Source organism: Indicator indicator, chromosome 12, assembly GCF_027791375.1.
Source record: "Indicator indicator isolate 239-I01 chromosome 12, UM_Iind_1.1, whole genome shotgun sequence".
Lineage (NCBI taxonomy): Eukaryota > Metazoa > Chordata > Aves > Piciformes > Indicatoridae > Indicator > Indicator indicator.
Window position 1 is genome coordinate 22,220,257 of NC_072021.1, and position 24,001 is coordinate 22,244,257.

The 24,001-nt window shown below is 41.5% G+C and overlaps 1 protein-coding gene across 1 annotated transcript in view; it reads right to left on the minus strand.

Moving 5' to 3' along the window:
• The window catches only part of TSNARE1 (t-SNARE domain containing 1), a 204,374-nt gene that overhangs the window by 77,778 nt on the left and 102,595 nt on the right, over nt 1-24,001 (minus strand). Inside the window, exons 4-6 of the mRNA XM_054385404.1 lie at nt 9,888-9,978; nt 6,237-6,311; nt 4,660-4,716 (exon numbers count right to left, since the gene is read on the minus strand). Of these exons, the coding sequence (XP_054241379.1) occupies nt 4,660-4,716; nt 6,237-6,311; nt 9,888-9,978 (223 nt within the window). The remainder of the gene's footprint in view (nt 1-4,659; nt 4,717-6,236; nt 6,312-9,887; nt 9,979-24,001) is intronic.

A 24,001-nucleotide genomic window follows, 5' to 3' on the forward strand; every position in this document is an offset into this window, starting at 1 on the left:
CACAGTCACTGCAGAAAAAGCAGTACTCCTTGAAATCACAGCCAGATCTGATGCAACAGGTGAGAAAGGCTTTTCCCACCTTTACAGAGACCCCCTCCATGAATGACCCTGATTTGGCATGAATATATTTACAACATCCTTCAAATAAGAGCTGGGAGGAGAAAGGATCACTGCAACTACCCAGGCAGCTACCACAAGCAAAGGTGTAAAATATTTGCAGAGCTGTTGCTGGCTGTGGAAGAATAATAACATGGGTACCAGTTGAGTTATGTCATCTGTCCAAGCCTCTGGGCACAATATGGATTTGCTCTCCATGAAAACACTCTCTCCTCTTAACAAGGCATGTTCACACCCACATTTCATCCCATGACCTCAAACGCCTCCAAGCAGCCCCAACATCACCACTTCCCACGCACAGCATGGGGTGAAGGAAAGTGGTCCTAGGATTTGGGAGCATCAAAGCAATGCTTGTAGAGCTGGGTGGTGAGGCTGGCTCATTCCAGACAAAACAACCCTTTGGATTGTGAGACAGCTCCGGCAGTGACTCAGAGCTGGGGAAGTGGAGAGCAGCATCAGCATGGCGTGTGAAGCCAGCAAGCTGCTGTGGAGGAGGATTCGTACAAAAGAAACCCTTCCCCTGCCTTCATCCTCTGCCCACATAAAAACCTCTGTCCTGTCTCATTCAAACAAAAGAAAGGAAAACAAACAAACAAACAAACAAAACCCCCCCAAACAACACCCACAAAGAAAGAAACAAAAAAACCACCCTCAGCCAGCCAGAAAACCCAGCTAATGACTACAAAATCCTTTGCTCCAGAGCTGATACAGGCAAGCTGCAGTTTCTACCTACATCAGCAGACACAGGAAACCAAAGCAAGCTTATCCCATGGCAGGTGTCTGATAGGGGATTGCTAAGGAAAATCCATGATGCTGAAGTTGTTTGGGCAATTTAGGAAATGGCAAAACTCCCCTTAAACCTGGTTTTACCAATTTGATCTTTATATAGATTTGCTCTTTTCTTGTTTTTCTCCTTTTGTAGAATTTGTTACTGGAAGCTGATATCTCTAGTCTCTGGAAATGACCTCCTTTAAAGATACAGCAGGATTTAAGGGTTTTCTTAACATGTTTTTGCATGCAGCTCTAAAGTACTGAGTATTCCTACTGCCTCATAAAACCAGCGTGCAGCCACAAGCAGAAAGAGGAATATGGATGTTTTCCCAAGGGTTGTGGTGCAGGTTTTATTGCCCTTAAGGATGGAGGATTCACAGGATCACAGGGCAGTGGGGGTTGGAAGGGACCTCTGGAGATCATCTAGTCCACCCCCGCTGGTAAGGCAAGATTGCTGAGAGAAGGTTGCCTAGGATCATGTCCAGAAGGGTTTTGAAAGTCTGCAGAGAAGGAGAATCCAAAACCTCATGGGGCAGCAACCTTCAAATGAAAGAGCTTTTTTCTCATGTTCAGGTGGAACTTTCGTGTTCTAGTTTGTGTCCCTGTACTATCACTGGGCACCCACTTTTTAGATATTGATAAGCATTGAAAAGATCCACTCTCACTCTTCTTCAGCCTTGCCTCAGAGAAATGCTCCATTTTTGTAGCCCTCCATTGGACTCTCTCCAGTAGTTTCCTGCCTCTCTTCAACTGAAGAGCCCAGAATGTGATACAGGACTCCAGACGTGGTCCCACCAGAGTAGAGGGAGAGGAGAACCTTCCTTGTCCTGCTGGCCATACTCTGCTTAATGCACCCCAGGACAGCATTAGCTTTCCTGGCCACAAGGGCACAATGCTGGCTCCTGGTCTGCTTGCTGTCCACCAGGACACCCAGGTCTTTTGACATGGAACTGCTTTCTAGAAATCACCAATTCCTCATTTTAATTCTTACAGTTGACATGCTGCATCCTTGATACATCAGAGGGGGTGGGTTAATGGTTAGTTAGTGAAGCACTGTGGTTCTAAGACCACTGGTTTTTTTTGTTTTTTTTTTTTTTTGCAAGACTGTGGGCATACTGAGTAGAAAAGATCTTCCCATTCCAGACCTACCAGAAGCAGAGCAAGAGCAGTACTTTGGGCCATTCAGAGTAAATTCCACCTCTCTTGGGAATGTAGGGATCAAAGAAAGAAAATCAAGTATGAATCTATTTCCATTCACTTCTTAAATCCTTGTATTAGAATCTATTTCCCTGCCCCTAAACAGGCAGAAAAAGAATAAAAGGAAATTTTCCTTAGGAAAATTGCCTTAATGACCACCTTAAAACCACTCCACAAAACAAACAAAAGCCCTTACTTAAATAAAGTCAGGAAAAAAATAGCAGTGTGATTCAAATGCTCCATACTGACAGCCCTAGGAACAGAGGAGTGGGTTGATTAGAATACAGCTTTTAATGGATGCACAGTCATTTAAAACAAAGTTGACATTATTGAAATAACACTTTTTACAGAAGTAGCTGCATACCAAATGACCTTGAAAAGACACAGCAATTGCTACCACACATCTGAGATATATTATCACCAAAGCTAAAGGCTTGATTTCCTAAGATATATCAGCCAGACTGGAACATCAGGAACTGGGATGAGTTCTAAGATAAGGTGTTAAGAATCAGCAAGATAAATGGGTAAATAAAAAGCTCCATTTGTAGGGGTAAGAGCTGTATTTTGCTTATGAGAAACTCAATGCTGCATTTCAGAGAAATACAAACCTTCTCCCAAATGCGGAAGCCAGTTTCAAAGTAAGTTTTGGAATTCCAGCACGAGGAGCACCTACTGCATCAAAAACTTATGGTTAATTAGCCTTCACAACAGCCTGTTGGTGTTTCCTTAGAGATCCTCAGGGTGGCACAATCTAATAACTGTGCTTCTACAGTATCTACCATGATAAGGACCCTGCAAACATAGAAGCCCAAATAACTGGAGCCATTACTTCTACATATACATATATGAGGTTTATGCAGAGATTACCGCCAAAAAGTTATTCTCCCATAAAGACAAGGATTGGATCTTGCTACCCCAAAATAAGACTTTTACTCTAATCATATAAAAAGAACAACTTCATCAACACAGGAAGAAAGAGAAAAATGATGCTTCCTGTGAGAAGCAAGTCCATTTAAAGCATGAATAAATAGATGCAGTCAGGAGAAAAATGCTTGTATATGCAAATAGAGGTTTATTACCAAGTTCTGTGCTCCTAAGAAACATAATTTACTGACCTTTGAGAGATGGGTCAAGTAGGCTTACAGAATAAGCAACAAAGGCATCTCTTTTGGCAACTGCCATGTTCCAGAGCAGTAATTATCCTTCCCTCTCCCTGTGAGCAGCAGGAAATGAAGAGGGGTGCCATTACACTATCACAATTACTGTAATTTTAATTTCTAAAAATTGCCAGGAAAGTTTCCTCTTAAAAAAAAAAAACCCGAAGTGTCTGTTCAGATTTTCGGTGTGGTTTGAGCTGAAAACTCATTTGTCATCTAAAAAAGAGATGTGCTTCCCCATCTCCCACTCCCTGTGGGGAACCACCCACAAAGTCTACATGGTGAGAAAGCCCACTGTCCTCCTTATTAGTTGAGAAGATAGATGGCTAAGTGTGGTCAGTGAGGAGCCAGGAAAGATGGAAGTGGTCCAAAGACATGCTGCAGATCCCATAAGGATGCAGAAACCAGACTGTCCCTGCTAGGCACTGCCAGGGATGGATCCTGAGGATCCCTCAGCTTGTCAGCCTAGTCTGCTCCTGGGTTTAATATCACTTGAACTTATTCAATCATGGGCACAATAACATATTTTTCTTTCTGTGGGAAGCAGATGATGTTAGAAGCATAATAATTAAAAAGCATTAAAAAGAAGAATTCTTTTCATCTCCTATGCTCAGAGGGATTACTGGCTAGTTTGCAAATTTTCTCCAGGCTATCATTTATTTTTTTTTATATTCTGGATAATCTATTGTATGCTATTAGAACATTACCATATTTTATTATACCCAACTGTTGCACTGTGAGATGGACTTAGCCCAAGACAACAGGTCTGTTCCTCTCTCTAACCTTTCCTACCACTGCCCTCACTGTCCCAGGCTCTGCATCACTGCTGAGGGACACCTGAAATACTCCCTCTCCTACAGTGGATTCTCTGGAAGGAGGAACAGCTGCCTTGCACTGAAGTCTGTCTGTGCAGGAGGAGAAGGTTGGATTGGAGCTATGTCAAGCCCACACATAAGCAGAAGCCAGAAGTGACCACATCCTGAAATACATTACCATCTCTGCTGCATGCTCTAACAGCAGTTCTCAGAAAAGGAAAGCTGCTTTCCAGGATTCCCTTGGGCACTCCCTTAATAACTCTTGCAATGTGATTTCACTTAGACTATGAGCCCAGCTCCCAAGGAGGGGGATACAGGATTACTCCTTGATATACCTGAGAGTAGAGAAAATTCCCATCAATGATGGAAAAATAGCCCCATGAGAGAGAGAATGATTGACCAGGTCTGGTATATGTCTTATTTCCTACTCCCTGAACCTTCCACCTCCAAAGATGTAACATATCTTTATTTGAAAACCACCTTACTGGCTTCAGTGTAGGCAGTGGGGAAGCACCATGCTCTTCAGCATCATCAGTGGGGTCAGAAAACATTCCTTTTGTAGCAACACCACTTACTATCAAACAGAGACACATGAACTTTACCTGTTTGGTACTTCTCTGCCCAGTAGGAAGCAAAGCTTTGGATTTCTCTGCTATTTTCTGTGAAAAAGGGAAAAAAAAAAAAAAAAAAAAAAGAGAGAGACAAAATGGGTCAGAAAATAGTCCAAACACTTAGGGAAAGAATTAAATAAATTTATTACTTTTGGAAGAAAGGGACATAGAGGAATGCTTTTATAATTAAGAAAAAGAAATGGAGTATAACCACATTGAAAAGTTTGGTCTTGCAGGATTTAAAAGTCTTCAAAGCTTCCAGAGTGACAAGGTTATCAAAAATGAAACATGCATTTAAGAACTGACAGCTAGGACGTTGATAAGTAGCAATTTACCACTCAGATTGGTTTCCTGACGTAACTGGGCATTCACAAACTGCAACAGCTAATTTTGGCACTTCAGAAATGATGAGAGTTTTTACCATTAACCCCCCCCCAAAAACCTACATGCACAGTCCATGAATTTTCACTTGAACCCTTTTTACCTTCACCTAAATCCTTCCAGCTTCTCATTTAAGGGCTAAAGCCATTACATTTCAAGACCACGTGCTTATGTGTTTGAATAGGACAGAGAAATAACTGAAAATATGAGACAGTGGTAGAGCTAATGCAATACTATTACATAATACACATGTTGTTGAAGGGCAATTTTATGTGCTTTTATGTATTTATATATTTCTTTATTTTTAAACCATTGGCAGCAAGTGTTGCAAAATCAATCATCAGAGAGTATTTCTAACGGAAAAAAACATTATTAAGGGCATGTTGCTAGCCAAATTACATTACACCTATATAATTACAACATACATTCTTCCCATGTGTTGCAAGCATGGGTCAAAGTCACTAAAATAGTGAGTAGAAAGCAACCAGAGTTTGTCCAGGCTGTATTTAGATTCATCCAGCAATAGGGGCAAACTTGGTACTGCAAGTGAGAGAAGCAGTTTGAGGATGGTAAATTTAAATCATTACTACAGTGTTTAAAAGCAAAGCAAATCTGTTCTTCAGTGGAGTCACCCCAGGTTAAAGTGGGAGAGCAAGAAACAAATGAAGGAGCTGGAGTTCAGGCTTTGTTTGTTTTATTAAACAACTTGATCTTGGTGACAGGCCCAGCCCACATGATGTATTCAGCAATCTTCTGGCAAAGTCACATCACACAGCAGAACCATAACATGGGTTAACATTTAAATCAGCAAGGTTGTCCAAACATTCTCTCTAAGCAGAAAAGGTGAAAGGGGCACTGTGTGAACACTTCTCTTTCTTCTCTGACACACCAAAATAAAATGTCTAATCCAGTGGTACCATTGATGGTCCTTCCAGAAGCACTGCTGGCCAAAGCACATTTTTGTTTTCCTTTTCCATTGCTGTGGAATTATTCTGCAGTCACATGCATCTGCATGTTCCAGAGTGATAACACACTGCTTGACTGATAAAGTAAGAACAGAGGGAAGAAATTACATGTGAGCAGCTTCGTGGAGATGGTCCATGCTCTCAGGAGCCATACTTGATGACACTTAAGACTTCTCCTCCCAAACTCACATATGGAAAAGTGGAAGCAAGAGAGACCCTCACCTTCTGCACAGCTCCATATCTCTGGATGGCATCAGACAGCTGGTTCTTCAGCCTGTCCAGCTGAAGTCGCTCTTGCTGTTTTGGAAAAACAAGGACCTGGTTAGCAGATATCTGGAGATAAATCAAGTAGTAGACTCTGTTTGTGACCACGAGAAACAGTCCTGGTGGGAGACACCAGCTAAACAAAGTGGGTACAAATAGTATCCTTAAAATTCAATTTCACTGCAGCTGGCAGGACGCTACGAGGGTTTATTTTAGGAAGGCAGCACAGGATGCTTTAATCTTTCAGACCAAAGCAATTTAAAAAAAAGTCACCTTGGATATTCAAGATAGCACTCAAGTCATGACTACTGTGTGGCCTGGTATCTAAGCTGCACACCTTCTGTGGCAAAGATATATAGTGGGATATTTTGCTGTCCTGCTTACTGCATGAAGAGGGTCTCACTCCAACACCATTTCTTAAAGACTGTGAAACGCAAGCAAATGAACAACTTACTGCCACCCAAAACCCAGAATGGTTGCAGCACAGTAACCTGCTTCTGTTTAATAAAATCCAGCCTTGGATTATCTGCTAGGGATGATAAACCAAATCCTCGTATAAAGAGTCCTTTGTTTGGATGATACCTCCTGAAGGAGTTCATCACCTGATTTGATGGCAGTGGGTGATTTACTGGACTGAGAGATCCATCAACCATCACACACTTCCTTCTGCCTGGCTTAGGGCCTGATTGTCAGAAACTAGATTTCAAAACACATACCCAAATGTCACTGCCCTTCTGTCTGGAGCTTGTCCTAGCTAGATATCGATCTCTGCTTTAAACGACAGTGTTCTCAGAAAGACAACCTCAGCCTAGCCTGATGCAACTATCCAACCTGCTGCAAAATTGATGCTCTAGGATGGAGTCACCAAACCCAAGCAGTATCAGGCAACACAAATTCTCCTGGAACTCTTCTACCTTCTGCATCTCTGGTGTGTTGGAGCTTATGTGCCCAGGTTTCATAGAGGGAAATGAACTGCAACAAGTAGCAAGCAAACCCCAATCTACCTTAAAGCCACTAAGCAGAAATATTCACTTTACATCAATTTCAGCTGGTTCAGACAGCTGCCTAAGGATACAAACGTAAATTTTATAAAGGATGGGATAAAGGTCTTTAATTTTTAATGGTAATATTTTCATACACATAGTATCCCTGTCTTGCAGTTCTCCATCCAAAGATTTAAAACCATTTTTAGAACAGAGCAAGCATCATTATTCCCACTCTGGAGATAAAGGTCTATAAACCTTATGTTTGTTACACATGCAAAAGAAGAGAAGATTGCCACCCTGGAGAGCTGATCTAATGGCCCAGCATTCATCCTACAAAACTCTGGATTCCTCACAGGCTTCTCTATTTAAGTCCTTTGAGGTTAGTTTGAAAGGAAACTCTAACATAACCATGTGCTATTTTATATCAGTCTCCTGCCTTGTATCACAGTGTTTCATTTACATCAGTATTTTTGCTCCTGAAAAACTATTTATTTGCTCAGTTGGGCATCCTGACTCCAATAGATCCAGCAGCACTTGGAGCTTCAGGGGATGTCAGAGAAAGACCCACAGTGCACCTTGCTGGAGGCAGTGGAAAATAAGGAAGGAAGGAAAAATAAGGATTTGTGGACTATGTGTGCAGGCAAAACAATACACAGAATACTGGATCAGAAAAGGACTGACTATAAAGGCCTAAATTAATGGAAGGTTTTTCATACTGTGAGAAATTTTATGGGAGGAAAGTTTGCAATGCTACCCAGATCTCCAAGAGGGACTTACCAACCAGCAGTCAATGCCCACCAGATCTATTTATTCTATCTAAAGGATGAGGTATACACAGGCTTGATATCAGAATTTGTAGGTTTCACTACTTAAATTACACACTGTTAGAAAAGAAGAGTTAAAAACATAAAATCTGTTCAACTAATTGACCAGGGAGCAGGAAAATTTATCATGTGGTATCTACAGAGAGTGGCAAGTTTATTCCTCTTATTACTATAATTGTTTGTTCGTCTAATTCCTTCGGTTCTTAAATATTCTCCCTTTACCTTTGCATTTTTCACCCCATGACAGCAAAGCCTATTCTCCTGAGAGTCCTCAGTGGACACTAGATGGGCTTCAGAGGAAAATAATGACATTCTTGTGTGGCTTTATAATTGGTTTAACGTGACCTTGCCTGATTTCCCTTTGGACTCAATTTATATCACAATACAGAGCCAGGAGATCAGCACCAAAAAAAACCAAAACCCAAACAAAACCTCAAGATCCACATATCACCAAGAAAGTATCTTCTGTTTCATCCAGATCAGATGTGATTATTCTCAGAGTATGCAAGAGAAAAGATAGTCCCTATGGTTCAGCAATAATTAAAGCAACATGTTAAAAAAGATTAAATTATTAAGGTTGATGCCTGCATAAGGTTGATGTCTATGCATGGAGACCAATCACTGCAGGCTTCTCTCCCCATCCTCTAGAGTAGACCATCACTCATTCAGTTTTTTTTAGGTGGGCTAAATGGTACATGGTTTGTACCTGTGGTTGTAACCACAGGTTACAAAGGTGGCCTGGAGTGATTCAGCTCTTAAATCCTTATCTCTTATGCCTGTTGGCAAGTGCCATAAATCCAGGCTGTAAAAACCACTTGGACAGAGATGAGTTGTGTGTGTAAGGCAGTTTTTTTTTTTTCTAGATGGAAGGACAGTAAGAACAGAGTTGAAGTAATATATGACTTTGGAAAATGGCAGGAAGTGAGTGAGGGTAAAACACCAACTCAGGTAAGTCCCTGGCCCAGAAACTTGCTGGAAGCAAGAACATAATGGAAAACTGCCAGACAGAATCAAGTAGAAAAGACTTGTCCTTTTTCTCATGTTAGTAGCTCAATCACTTGTTCTGTGGATGAAACTTCTCCTCAACTCTCACACCAGTTGGAGTTTAACCTCCACCGTATGCTTCAGTTCTTCCCCATGATGTTTACAACAGGCCAAGGTCAGCAGGAACTTATGAGGTATAAAAGTCTTTGTGGAAAGGCTAGAAAGCTTCTGGTTGTCCTGTTGTTGCTCTGGAGATCAAGAGAAGGGGATTACTTATACCCCCAAGACAATAATGTTTGTGTGAGGTGAACCTAATGACAACAGAAGAACGTTCTGACTGTACAAATGGGGCTGCTGAGGGGTAAACTGTAACTGAAAGTCCTGCTCTGATCTGCGCACAGCCTCTAATTATCCAACCCCACTTCTTCCTTCACAGAAGCACAGACCAGTGAATGATTGTCATATCCAGACATATTTGACTGCTTTGCCCTTTCCAGACACTTCCATGGAATTCCAAAGTCACCTGCACCCAGTGCACAACCAATGCCAAACTCATGTGAGTGAGACCTTGAGATACTTGTGAGCTACTCAAGGCTTTATTGCCATGTTCTTTATTTCCAGTCCCACATGATCCAGTTTTGGGAGAACTGGTTTCTGCAGCTGTTTTCCCATTTATAAATGGAAGCTTTGATTATTATATAACAGGAAAAGAAGATAAAACAGCACTAAAGCACCCACTACCACTCCTTTATTCATTATTCCTCTCTCTCTAAGACCCAGCACATTCCCTCAACAACATCTTGAATGACACATACCCTGGATGAGCCTCTGACAACCTCAGACAGCTGCTTGATGGCTTTGGTGCTCGTCGTGATGGTTTTATTAGTCTCCTGCTGGGTTGCATGCCTACAGAAGAGAAGAGATGATGGGAATTGCATTTGAAATTAATTGCATAATGAGACACTTACAGAAATTAATCAAGCTGCAGAGCAATTGAGACAACACAACACACAGCACGTGGAGCCACAATACAACTATGCAAGTCCAAAGTCCTGACCAGAAATGGCAGCCAGAAGGCTGCAGGAAATACCAGGAGGTAGCTGCCCAAAATGGTCTTCCTGTCACCTGCACAGACAATGGCTGTGGACTTGCAGAGACAATGGGGAAAGATAAGATGACAGCAGGGGGTGGACAGGTAACGAGGCCACCACAGATGGTATGGCAACTAGAATTAGCCAGTGAAGGGTTATACAGCAAAAAAGAGATAGGACTGGGGAAATGTCTGATGGCTTGGCCAGAAAACTTTGTACTCAAAAGAGAAATTTGAAGAGGCAGAAAATGAGCAGGACACGTTCACTTACCGTCATCATCTACCTGCTAAGGACTTAGTGTTTCCAGGAAAGCACTGTGAAAGTGACGGTGCAGTGCTGCTTGATGAGCACTGAACAGGCAGGAAGGGAGCCAAACCAGGCCCCCTCCAGTCAGGGCTGGCCCCTTCCTTTTTACCCCACATTTTGGTACCACTATTTCTGGCTGCTGACTTTGCTGTTCACAGCCACACTAAATCCAGGGATGAAACATAAATGCTGCCCAAAGCTATCTGTTAGCTCAGTCCAGTAGATCTCATGCTTTACAAGGTCAATAGGATGTTTTCATCCTCTGATCTTCCCCAGGGAGCACTGCACATCTTTTTAGTCAGAAACTGTTGGTTTTCTGTAATGCTTCAGTCAAAAATTCTAGAAAGACTCAAGAAAGGTCTAGAGGCCTCGTTTGTTCTTCTTCCTTAGAGGATACATTTGAGTCATGGTTCTACTGAAAAGGTTAAGATGACATTGCTCTTTTTTCAGAATGGGCAGGATGTGGAGTGAATGGAAGTTTTCTGATTAGAAAATGTTAAGATGACTATTTATAATCCCTCTGTCCTGAAGACTCATGGCTTGTCCTGGCTTTTCATCTCCTTCCTGCTTCTCTGTTAGTACGCCTGGAAACCATCTCTTTCAAGGCTCATGGCAGCTCTTTCAGCACATTCTTTGATGAACAAGCCCAGTCCTCAGTCTTTCACAAGCCCAGTCCTCAGTCTTTCACAAGCCCAACCTCAGCTACAAACTAAGACCTCTCAACAAGCACTCCAATGACTGTTGCTTCCATCTAGTCAGGGAAAATGGACATAAGCACCATGGAAATGTTAAATTCATTTCCATATCAAAGTTTGGCAGCTTTTTCCCACATGAGATCCACGTGCAGACTGCCCAGGTGGAAAAGCTGTCAAGGACAAAAGTACACTTAATTTTATGTGTTGCATCTAAGATAACACCTCTTAGGACTAGAACAGTAAATCCAGATGTATGTTAAGGGTTGAACAAGCACAGAGAAGGCACGGACTCCTTTGGCACCAGACAGGAAAGAGAAATAACCTCATATGAAAACAGCACTCCATACAATGGCCAGTTGTTCTCAGCTCTCTCCTTAGTTACATTAAGATACCATTTCTGTATTCATTCATCAAAATGCATTTCATTTCTTTATGCTCCCAGAAGCCATTACACCAGCTAACTAAATACATCACTTGCAATTTGAGATGAAAGAGGTCATTTCTAGCACAGACAGGTATGCCACAGCGACACTGCAAGAGAAGGAGCTGGGAACTGAATCCCATCACATCACCTAATTTGAGTACACAGTTACCCTGATCCCAAATCTTTTACTCGAGTAAATCTTACCACCAACTGCATGAATTCCATAAGCAGCAGTTTCAAAACTGAGACTTCTGCAACTAATTCCTCTTAATGCAATGCAAGAAGCTAAAGATGAGGTCCAGTCATTTTGCAGACCTCATTATCTACCCAAAGAATGAGTCAGGGATTTACGTCCCAGCAACTCCCCATCCCCAAAGTAAAATGGCTTGTTAGCCTCATGCATCTGATCCTTCCCAATCTCTGAAGTTAAATAAACTCTCCTTCATTTGCATTCTAATGGAAATTTTATGTCAGACATCTTATGTAATAAATCCATGCTGAACACACACTATGCACTGAAACTTCTGCAAAATAACTGGTACCAGGAGCACAAAAACCCAAAAGTTTTTTCTTCCACCTCTTCATTCAAAATGCACTTTAATCAACGTGCTGGTGCTTGATTTTGGCACTTCCCACTATGTTGTCAGCACAATTAACTTCTTATTCTTCAGCCTCAGAGATATATTGAGAAACCAGACAGTGATTATATTTAATTTACATTAAATGCTATTAAGATCTTCATTGAAAAAGAGGCCTTGAAGCTCCATCCACTTTCTGCAGCATTCTATTTTAATACATAATGATAACAAGATATGTATTATTATTATTATTATTATTATTATTATTATTATTATTATTATTATTATTATTTCTTTATAGTCCTCTTCCCATGGCAGTGTGGAAGTTAATTAAAGGGCTGTCTTTGATGAGCAAAATTTTCTTCTGAAAAAGTCCTCCACACAATAGTAAGTTAAATATTCAGATGTGAAGATACCACATACCTAAAATATAAACCTTGTAAAAGACTTTTACATCTACAGAGCTGCTCTGAAAATAAGAAGTTTGCAGGAAAAGGGCATTTCTTAGGAAGAAGAACATCTCTTGCTGTGTATTTCTATATGGATAAAGATTGCAAAGAGAATACACTAAGACAGGAGATGCCACACTGCTGCATAAGAGTTTGCAATGGCTGTGTCAAGGGTTAGGGCTCAACTGGTCACTAGACCAACGATGGATGCTCTCTATTGACCCCTTCCCTCCCCAAAGGGAATAGAAAGGGAATAAGGGAGAGAGATTGATGGGACCGGAGGTGGGCCACAAAATCATTCAGAGGATGAAAAAGAAGAAAGGCTGAAAGAGGTGGAGTTGTTCAGCCTGGAGAAGAGAAGGCTCTGGGGAGATCTTTTTCAGCCTTTTAATGCTTAAATGAACCTTGAAGAAAAATGGGGACAATATTTTTAGCAGGGCCTGTTGTGACAGGACAAAGGATAATCGTTTTAAACTAAAAGAGAGGATATTTATACTAGATCTGAGAAATCATTTTTCTACACTGAGGATACTAGATCTGAGAAATCATTTTTCTACACTGAGGATGGTGAAACACTGGCCCAGGTTTTCCAGAAAGGTGGTAGAAGCCCCATCCCTAGACACATTGAAATTCAGCTTGGACAGGGCACTGAGCAACCTGAACTAACTGAAGATGTCCCTGCCCATGGCAGGGAGGTTCAAACTAAATGATCTTGAAGGGTCCCTTCCAGCCCAAACCATTCTACGATCTTACAGCAGAGCTAAGGATGTCTCCAGAAACAGATGATCCAGGTTGATGTGTTTGACAGTTGCACTAGCAAATACTTACCTACAGGATAGAAATTTATGCTGCAATAGACTGCTTTAACTTACTGCCCACCGAAAGCCCCACATCCCAACCTCTAGAGCTGCTGGGTCTGCTTCTGCATGATGAACACAGTGAGCATTCCTCATCTATAAGTATTTATTGCAGATGTAAACAAAGTGGAAAGATGAGCAAAGAGGAAAGGTTGTTTTACTAAGCCCTAAAGTATCTTTATAGAATTGTTACAGTCACCAGAAGAAGAAAAGCTAAATCTACTTGTTCTGGCTCCAAACTGAAGCTCACAACTCTATTTTTTTTCCCCTCCTTTTTTTTCTTTAGGACTTGATTGTGTATGTTGAAGAATCATTTACAACAGTGCAAAATAAGAGCTCTAATTCCGATCTGTCAGCAAACCCCTTTGCATAGGTGTAAATCATCCAAGAAAGTAAAAGCCAGGAGGAAAACAGACTGCTACTTCCAAGTCTGAAGCCACACAGTATTCTATGATAAAAGCATCATAGATTTCCAATTTGCCTGTCACTTGAAAGTATTAGGAGATGTGGTGCTATTTTTCTTTAGGGATCTTAGGGGGTGGTCTGTGGTTGTGTGTGAAAAGAAGAGGAGGTATTTCAAATCCACCTGGCACGTGTACTGTGTCATCTCCTCTACATGGTTGTAGGTTAGCAGCTACACTGTTCAGCAGTTCTGAATTAAAACATGAATTGTAGTCAGAAAGTAGTCCTCACGAATTTCCGCACAGAAATGCAAACCTTAGCAAAATTTTCTGTAATAGTTTCAAGATCTAGCAGGCTTTTTTTTTTTTTCCACATTGCCTCTTAAAACTATCTAATAAAGAACAAAGAAACAGATATCACTAAATATGGAGAATTCTTGCTCCCCTACAGATTTTGATCGGTTTCTGCAAGTAGCTAGTTACTCACTGACTTGCTACCAGAAATGCAGGTTTGTCCTCCTCAACGAAAATTATATCCAGGACAGTATATATGACCCCCTCTTAACTGCATCACCTACAGATTAAGTTCAATATTACCACAGATCCCATCTGTCAAGTCATTACTTTCAGACAACGCTCAAAACAGGACCCCATGGGAAGCAGCTCAGCATTAGTTGAGCTCAACATTAGTAGCACTGCCATTAGTCACCTCTCAAGTTATTTTCTTATCCCAACCATACTATTATCAAATAAGTTTGAATTTTACAAGTTTCACTTTATTTCCTAATAAAAGAGCCCCTTGGATCCTTTGAAAATGCCTTACTAGCAATGAGCTATATTACACCTCCCTCTCCTTCATTATGCAGTAAGCCTCTTAACTTATCAGAGACAGAAATTAATTTAATTCAACATAATTTCATTTTGATGAACCCTAGTGCCTACTGATCATGATAGTAATTTTCTTTTTTTTTTCCTTCAGGTGCTGATAAACTTTTTAACTATTCTCCCAACCTACGTTCTACAGAAGGAGACCATCTAGAGAAAATAAGACTCAGAAATGACCTTATCACTTTCTACAACTACCTGAAAGGACACTGGAGCGAGGTGGTGGTCAATTTCTTCTCTCAACTAACAAGCAATGGGACAAGAGGAAACTGCTTCCAGTTGCACGAGGGGAAGTTTAGATTGAATATTAGGGCAAAAAGTTCTTCCCCAAAAGGGTTGTCAAGCCCTGAAACAGGCTGCCTGGTGAAGTAATGGAGTCATCGTCCCTGGAGGTACTTAAAAGACATGTGGATGTGGTGGACTTAGCAGTGCTGGGTTAACAGTTGGACTTGATCTGAAAGGCCTTAAGAAACCTAACTAATTCTATGTTTCTATGATCTTGTGCACCACATTTCTGCAAAACACAAGCAGGTCCCTCCCCTTGCTGCCTCAGGACCTCAGCTGCCCTCCATGAGCTCTTAGTCTTCGCCAGCGTTTCCGCTATTGGCCCAATAAAGCTTTTAGCACCCTAAGGTAAACGGCATCAAACTGTGACTGTTCTGATTGCTTTCCCTGGGCTTTCTAATTCTGTTCTGCCTTTCTCATTTCTGCATAAACAAGTGGACCATGGCTTAACAACTGTCACAGAAAGGTTACTGGGAAGTACTCCTGCAGCAATTCTCAGTGGTATAGCCAGAGGTGCCTGTAACAACACGAGAAAGCTATTAAGTAACATGAAACCTACATGCAGTTGTTACCACCCTTTCTTCCAGCAACTGACTGCAACTTTCTGCTGAAGCTTGGATCAGAGTCATCTTCCCAGGTTTTTCAGAAGCCTGACACCCACCTAAGGCCCAGGGTTGCTGCATTTAGGACTCTGTATAAGGAGGTAATGGAGCCAGTCAACTTGCAGGGAGAAACAGGGAGAACCACACGCTTTCTGAGTCCTGCATGTAGTCCATAAACACAGAAAACATTTTATATATCATAAGAGAGTGTTAGAATACGTCACCCTTCCCTGAAATTTGCAGACATGGATCATGGGGGAGTGAGTTCAATATTGGGTTTGTGTCTATTTGTATCTATTTCATTTTACTGTTATTGTTTTCATTAAAGCTATTTTAGAATCACAGAATCATAGAATGGTTCAGGTTGGAAGGGACCTCCAAAGGTCATCTAGTCCAACTCCCTCTGCAGTAAGCAGGGGCATCTTCAACTAGATCAGGTTGCCCAGAGCCCTGTTGAGCTTCACCTTGAATATCTCCAGGGATGGGGCCTCAACCACCTCCCTGGACAGCCTGTTTCAGTGTTCCACAGTGTTCCCCATGGTAAAGAACTTGTTCCTAACATCCAATCTAAATCTGCTCTTCTCTAATTTAAAACCATTGCCCCTCATCCTATCAACACAAGCCTTTCTAAACAGTCTCTCTCCATCCTTCCTGTAGGCTCACTTCAGGTACTGGAAGGTTCATATTTAGGTCTCCCCAGAGCCTTCTCCAGGCTGAGCAACCCCATCTCCCTCAGCTTGTCTTCACAGCAGACAGTTTTCTAACCCATCTCTCTCTCTCTCTCTTACTCCCTTTCTCTTTCCCTTTGGGAAGGGATAGGTGTTCATAAAGAGCACCTCATTTATCTAGTGGCCAGCCTAGCCCTAAGACTTGACATTTCTGCTCTTGCTGAGTGTTTGGGGTTTTTTTTTTACTATTATGACATATTTCCATGCTCTCAGTGACACAGCAACATATTCCTCTCTCTCACTGTACACACCAGTCCTAACCCAAGGCTCAATCTGGATAGAGTTGATGGGTGCACAAGTATGCAAGAATGTGTCATACACACACCCATGTATGCAGGAAAGATAGGGACAAATGGAGAGGAGAAAAATTGCACTGCAGATTAATTTAGCCTTCCCACAGTTGCTGTCTTGGTTTTAGCATTTAACGTGAGTTTACTATGGGGTATGGCACTGTGAAAAGTAAAAATGAAAGGCACTTTACTGATGTGAGTGATTGATTGCTTTTGCTCTCATTGAGAAACTGTGCTGAAACCTTCATTAATAAAGAAGCAAATGCTTTGTACTTTGGAGTACAGAAAGTTTTGGTGACCAGAGATGCATATTTTTGAGGCTCTATTATGATTTTAAAAGTTGCTTTTGCTGTATCATGTCTTTTCCTGACATCCAATTTTTTGGGTGGCACAAACCTCCAGAGAAAACATCTGCATAAAGCAAATAAATCACACAAATTTCTGAGACCTAGGTATTTTCACTGCCAAAAAATGTTTCATTAAAAAAAAACACCACAAAAAACCCACCCAAAAAAGAAGAAAATAAAAAAAATAAAATAACTTTGCTTAAAGCCAGGCAATTTTAATTGAAAAATGAATCCATTTCACTCAAACAACTGTGAGGTGTTTTGTTATTTTGTGAACTGAGCAAGAAATCAAAGGCAAGCAAACAGCTGGAGACACTTTGCAGTTTGCTGTTGTTATTCGTGTATTTCTAGTTAGGGGTATTAAAGCACAAATGTTCCTATGTGTATACTTAAATTAAGCGATGTGCCTAAACCCAGTTCCTCAATCAGGATTTAAGTGAGGAAGAAAAGGCATTTGCAGCAATTGTACCACAGAAATAGGCAATGTGTAGCAAACAGGCTATCTTAGAAACCCATGAAAAATGTCCATCCTTGGACTAGCAAGAAATCTACAGAGAAAGGCAATGACCAGCCAATCCTTTTGCAGTCTAAAGTGCAAAAAACAAGTGGTTTATCACCTCCAAGAAGCTCAGCTCTAAGAATCAACAGACAAATATCCAAGAAGCATCGAAGCAGGACACAAACATGAAAGCTACAGAATCACAGAAACATCCAGGTTGGAAAAGATCCTTGGGATCACCAAGTCCAACTGATAACTCTAGTCCAGAAGGTTCACCCCTAAACTATAGCCCCAAGCACTGCATCCAAAGGACCTTTAAACACATCCAGGGTTGGTGACTCAACCACCTCCCTGGGCAGTCCATTCCAATGCCTCACTGCTATTCCTGTGAAAAACTTTTCCCTAACGTCCAGTCTAAACCTACCCAGTCACAGCTTGAGGCCATTCCCTCTTGTTCTATCACTAAATACCTGTGAGAAGAGACCAGCATCAACATTTCCACAACCTCCTTTGAGGCAGTTGTAGGGAGTGATGAGGTCTCCCCTCAGCCTCCTCTTTTTCAAACTAAACAACCCCAGCTCCTTCAGTCACTCTTCATAAGATGTATTCTCCAGGCCCTTCACCAGCTTCATTGCACTCTCCAGTACCTTGGCATCTCTCTTGTACTGAGGTGCCCAAAACTGAACACCTGGGCACACTGCTTGCTCATATTCAGCTCCTTGCCAATTAGAACCCCCAGGTCCCCTTCTGCTAGACAGCTTTCCAGCCACACTTCCCCAAGCCTGTACCGTTGCTTGGGGTTGTTGTGACCCAAGTACCAGACCTGGCATTTGGTATTTGCTGTGTTGAAGCCACATGTTCAACCGTGGCCAAAAACAAGTGCTAGGAGCTTCAGAAGGAAGCAAGTCAGCAAAACTGTAACTTCTGATGAAGTTACAGTGCTCCCCCTCCAACCCATGCCAGATGACAACTGAAGGAAATCACAGAATTACAGAATGGTGGGGGTTGGAAGGGACCTCTGGAGATCACCTAGTCCAATCCCCTTGCTAAAGCAGGTTCACCCTGAGCAGGTTGCACAGAAACAGGTCCATGCATGTTTTGAAATTCTCCAAAGGAGACTCCATCCACAACCTCTGTGACCAGGTGATTCTATCATTCTGTAAAAGACAAGATTGGTAACAGTGCTGGCACTTCCTGAACACATTATTTTCAGACACTTATGCCAAAATCAATCTTTTTATCTTTTTAACTTTCTCTTTTTTTTCCTCTTTTTATTTTTTAAGCAACAGAAAGGACAAAAGAAAAAAGTGAAGATAATATGCAGCAGAAAGTAGCTTTAAAATATGTTTGCCTGAGACAAGTTTGTAGTTTTTGTTTTCTTGTGGCTTTATTTGTTTTCATATTGCACTTCATTCTCAAAAAGCATGGAGATGACTAAAAGGAATTGTGCTGGGAAGAGAAATGGATCTCAGCAGCCCACATACCACCTATTGCTCTATCCCATATACTTCATATGCCTCTTTATATCTGACATCTCTGCAACTTTCTGAACGTAAGGGCAAGCTGTGCAGTGCAAGGGAAAGTAATATATTTACCCTGCACAGAGTGCAAAACACTCAAAATACAGAGTTCTTGATCCCTAAATATTTTTCCTCCTATCTATTCCATTGTCTTTTCCATTCAACTTAAATTTCACTCTGCCTTGCACCACCTTTCTAGCTGCACATTAATTTAGCAGGCAGAGAAATGTCTCTGTGTCTTTTTAGGAATGATTAAGCTTCTAAAAAAAGGGACAAAGTCTTAAAAGTAATTCTACTGGTGAGGCTTCTCCGCTCACCAGATTCATATTTCATCAATTTAAAGATCCTTCAGACTCTCAGGTGACAATAATGTGTAATTCCCAATGTACCACAAGCTACTCCTCCCCACCACCCTCCAGCTGACATCAGATCATAAAGCAGCCTAGCAGTTAGATTACCAAAACACAAGGCACTTTATTGGCCAATAAAACACCCACAAGGGCAGCCATGTGAATGGAGACCCCATATTGTGGGGCAATAAGTTTTGCACTAGCACCCAAAGGGCATTGCTCTTAGAGGAATTGTGCAAATCACCATCCATGGTCCATGACAAAGCCTCTTAGGTCGTGGCCAGAAGGACATGTACCTCCAGAGGGAGAGCAACAATTACAATGCACTACTGGTGGTCCAAAAAATTAAACTTTAAGGAGATACTTCCCCAGGAAGAATGGGGCACAGATATATAATAGAAGGATAAACAAACAGAATAAAAGATCTGAAGAACTTCATTAGAAATCAACAGGCTCCAAGGTTTGCTTCAGGTAAGACGAGACTATTTTTTTCTGCTGGCAGAAGGCAATGGACCAAGAATATAATGAACTCAGATATAGCAACTCTGTTTACAGTAAGGAACAATGGAAATATCCAATTCTTCCAATCCATTCAAATGTGAAAACTTTTAAGTTCTGTTATCAGAAGCCTCTGCTGTTGATAGCAAATTTGTCATCTAGAGTGAAAATGGATTCAGCTTAAGAACTGCTGTTAAGAGTCCAATGCAGGTACTTGAATGAAGAAAATTGCCTGATGAAAGATCAATAACACATCTCTCCCTGAATTGAGTCTTATGTGCAGAATAAAATATTCCAGGGACTGATTCTGTGTCACCTCACTTCAACACAAGCTATTGCAAATGTAACTAAATCATGTATTTAAGATCAGGCTGTGAAAACCACCTTGCATTCACACAGGTGGAGACACAAGAAAGAAAAGCAAACAGAAAAAGTCACGATTGGTGCACCACAAGAGCAGACCAATCAGCCCAAACATGCTTCTTTGCAGTCTTAGGGCTTAAAAACAGACTTTTATATGACATGGTTAAGTATGCTGGGTTTATACAGTAGCTACCAAGGGGTTGTGCACATGGATCCAGCTGACAAGCTGCTGAATGAATACAGCAGCAATATCCATTAAAGCCCTGAGGCACCACAGGGAAAGGTGCCTACAGAAGCAGGGGACTGACCTCTCCTTTGAAAATGAAGGGATCTTTCATCAAAATAAGGTCAGACTGAAAAGCAAGAAGCTAAGGGGAGAGATTCTACATATTTTTTTCCCTGTTTCCTAAATAGACATAAGAGTTTGTTTAACTGACTTCTGGAGTTCAATGAATCACAGAATCAGAGAATGGTAGGGACCTCTGGAGATCATCCAGTCCAACCCCACTGCTAACCTAATTGCGTCGGTCCAAATGGAATTTCCAGCCTTTGAGGGTTGTCTCTGGTCAGTCAACAGAGTTTATCAAGATGTTTGGAAAGCTCCAAAGCAATCATGCAATTAAAAAAAAAAAAAAAAAGGAAGAAAAAAAATAGAAAGCGAATAAATAAATAAATAAATCATTGCTTCCTGATTATCTTCTTTCCCATATTAATCACAAAAAAAAAAAAAACCCCAAACAAACCACCAAACAAATAAATAAACAAAAAAACCCCAACAAATTAAGTCCTTGCTACATGGAACAGCAAAGAGAACTGGGTACTTCCAGCTGCACTTGCCAAACACAGATATTCTGCCCATCCATTGCCCAGCCCAGCCCAGCCCAACATGAGCAGGTTATTTTGTGGTTGTAGGCTCCCCTAATCAACTGTATCAGACCATGTGCTTACATCCTGTTAGAGCAAGAGCTGAATCTTTTTGCCCACTTTACAGTCCTGCACCAAAGGTAGATGCTGATGGTGTGGTCACAGTATCACAGTATGGTAGGGCTTGAAAGGGACCCCAGGAGATCAAGTTGAAGCCACTTCACCTAAAGTAGGTCATACAGGAACATGCCCAGGTGGGTTTTGAACAGCTCCAGAAACAGAGACTCCACCACCTCTCTGGGAAGCCGTTTCCAGTGCTCTTTCTCTCCTCATGTTTAGATGGAACATCTTCTGTTCAGATTTGTGCCTATTACCCCTTGTTCTGTCACTGGGTGACACTGAAAAAAAACTAGTCCCACCAAGAATGGTCCTGAACAGCTGCAGCCATTCACAAACCAGCATGTTACTGTGACTCTGCTGTCACAGGCTATCTCCATTTCAGTTCAGCAAGATTTTGGCAAATTTCACACCTTCTGTGAGATACAATTTCTGCTGTGAAGGTGCTTCATAATCTGTCCTCCTACTTCTCACTCACATTGATCTTTATCACCTGCTTCTCACCCATTTGCAGACACATTGGTTTTAGTGAGGTGGGGGTTGGTCTCTTCTCCCAAGTAACTAGTGATAGGGCAAGAGGATAAGGCCTCAAGTTGCACCAGGGGAAGTTTAGATTGGATGTTGGGAAAAATCCTTTACTGAAAGAGTGGTCAGGCATTGGAACAGGCTGCCCAGGGAAGAGGTGGAGTCATCATCCCTGGAAGTAGTCAAAAAACACAAAGACATGGCACTTCAGGACATGGTTTAGTGTGGTCATGGTAGTGCTGGGTTGACAGTTGCACTTGATGATCTCGGAGCTCTTTTCCAACCTTAATGATTCTATGTTTCTATAATTCTAAGTCTTCTTTTCTCCCCAATAATGAGGACACTTTTTTTTTTTCCATGGCTGTTGAAGAGAGCACTTAGCCAACAGCACAAAGGAGTCTCATGCAACCAGGGTCATTTCATTCACAGTATGATGGTTGGATTTGCCTGTCTGTGTCGTACTGGCAGGATCTCATTTTTAGTTCTAAACCACATTCCCTAACAGAAAACACTTGAAGAAAGAGACTCTCTTACTGTCTCTCAAAGGAGATAAAAGTTTTCTATTACTGAGGGATCTTACCTGCCCTTAAAACTTCCATGAAAGGAACTTGCTGAATCAGATTAATTCATTTGATTAGTCCATGTCAATCTCTTACATTAATGTATTAAATTAATGCCACTTTGGAACTGTGCTTTGTTTTTATTATTTCAGAGGTCAAAAGATGTCAGAGAGAACTACAAAGAAAAATCTTTGGGACTGTCTCCCTGAGAACAGAAAATAAAACCAGCAATCCACAGCAGCAGCTTTTTGAGCAAGGTAACAGAATCAACTTGTCAAATGTCTGGATTTGAAGCAGGAAATGTGATGGGGAAGGAGATTTCAATCTCAACTTCTGAACCAATCATTATGTCACTTTAGGGACTTTTTTCCTTAGTGTAGAGAAAAATACTGGAGAAATATTCCTCTTCCCTTCTGCCTCCCCTCCCTGGACTAATGACTTCTTAATGCTCCAGTGTTAGTATGGTAACTTTCCAAATGGAAAGTGGTTGAAAAAGAGTAAAGTGAAATTACTTGAACAGAAAAAAGATCAATTAATCTACCAGTCAAATCGCCTGCTCTTACTCTCATGGACCAAAATAGAATCAATCTCTAAAACAGACAATACAGCAATTTATCAACTCCCCTTTCAATATCAATGACAGCATGTCTTCAATTCCCCTTGGCTCACAGTTCCAGCTATGTCACCTGGCACAGCAAGCTGGGACTTGCATAAAATTTCCTCTCTTCAGCTTCACTGACCATTTCCCACCATTAGGCTTTAATCCAAGCTGTAAGAGTCCCTACCTTTATGTCACTGGGAATTAGCCATGAAGAAACAGTGATGTGGTGCTAAGGGATGCCCATAATTTTATTATTAAATCAGAGTGATATACCACATTATGTTTCCTGTGTCCCACTGACAGCTTGGATAGCCATTCATGTAAAAAATTACAGTTTTAAAACTTTAAGGGCATTAAGAAGAGTGTGGCCAATAGGTTGAAGAAGGTTCTCTTCCTCATCTACTCTGCCTTGGTGAGGCCACACCTGGAGTCCCATGTCCAGTTCTGGGCTCCTCAGTTCAAGAGTCAAAGGGCTCTTGGAGAGTCCAACAGAAGGCTACAAAGATAATGAGGGGACTGGAGCATCTCTTTCAGAGGGAAAGGCTGAGAGACCTGGAGCTGTTTAGCCTGGAGACTTGCTTACTGAGAGGGGATCTTCTCAATGCTCAGCAAGAGCTAAAGGGCAGTGGTCAACAGGATAATGCCATTCTCTTTCTGGTGTTACCCAGTGTCAGGACAAGGGGCAATAGGCACAAACTTGAACACAGGAAGTTCCATCTAAATGTGAGGAAAAACTTCCTTCCTTTGAGTGTATCAGAGCCATTTCCAGAGAGGTTGTGCAGTCTCCTTCTCTGGAGACTTTCAAAACCCTCCTTGACACAATCCTGGGCAACCTGCTCTTTGTGACCCTGTTTTTCAGCAGGCTGGGTGGACATCCCTTCCAACCCCCACCATTCTGTGAAAACAATTTCTTTACTATTCCCCAACCACCCTGGTACTGCCCAGCACAGTAAATTAGAGATGACAGAAGTACCACAGAGTTTAGTCAACACTCTTGGCTAAGGAAAGCCCAACAGCTCTGTAACAGCTGTTGGGGACTCTTGAGAAAATGTTTTTGCAGATGGGATGGTTGGGGGAAACTCAAGGTATTTCAG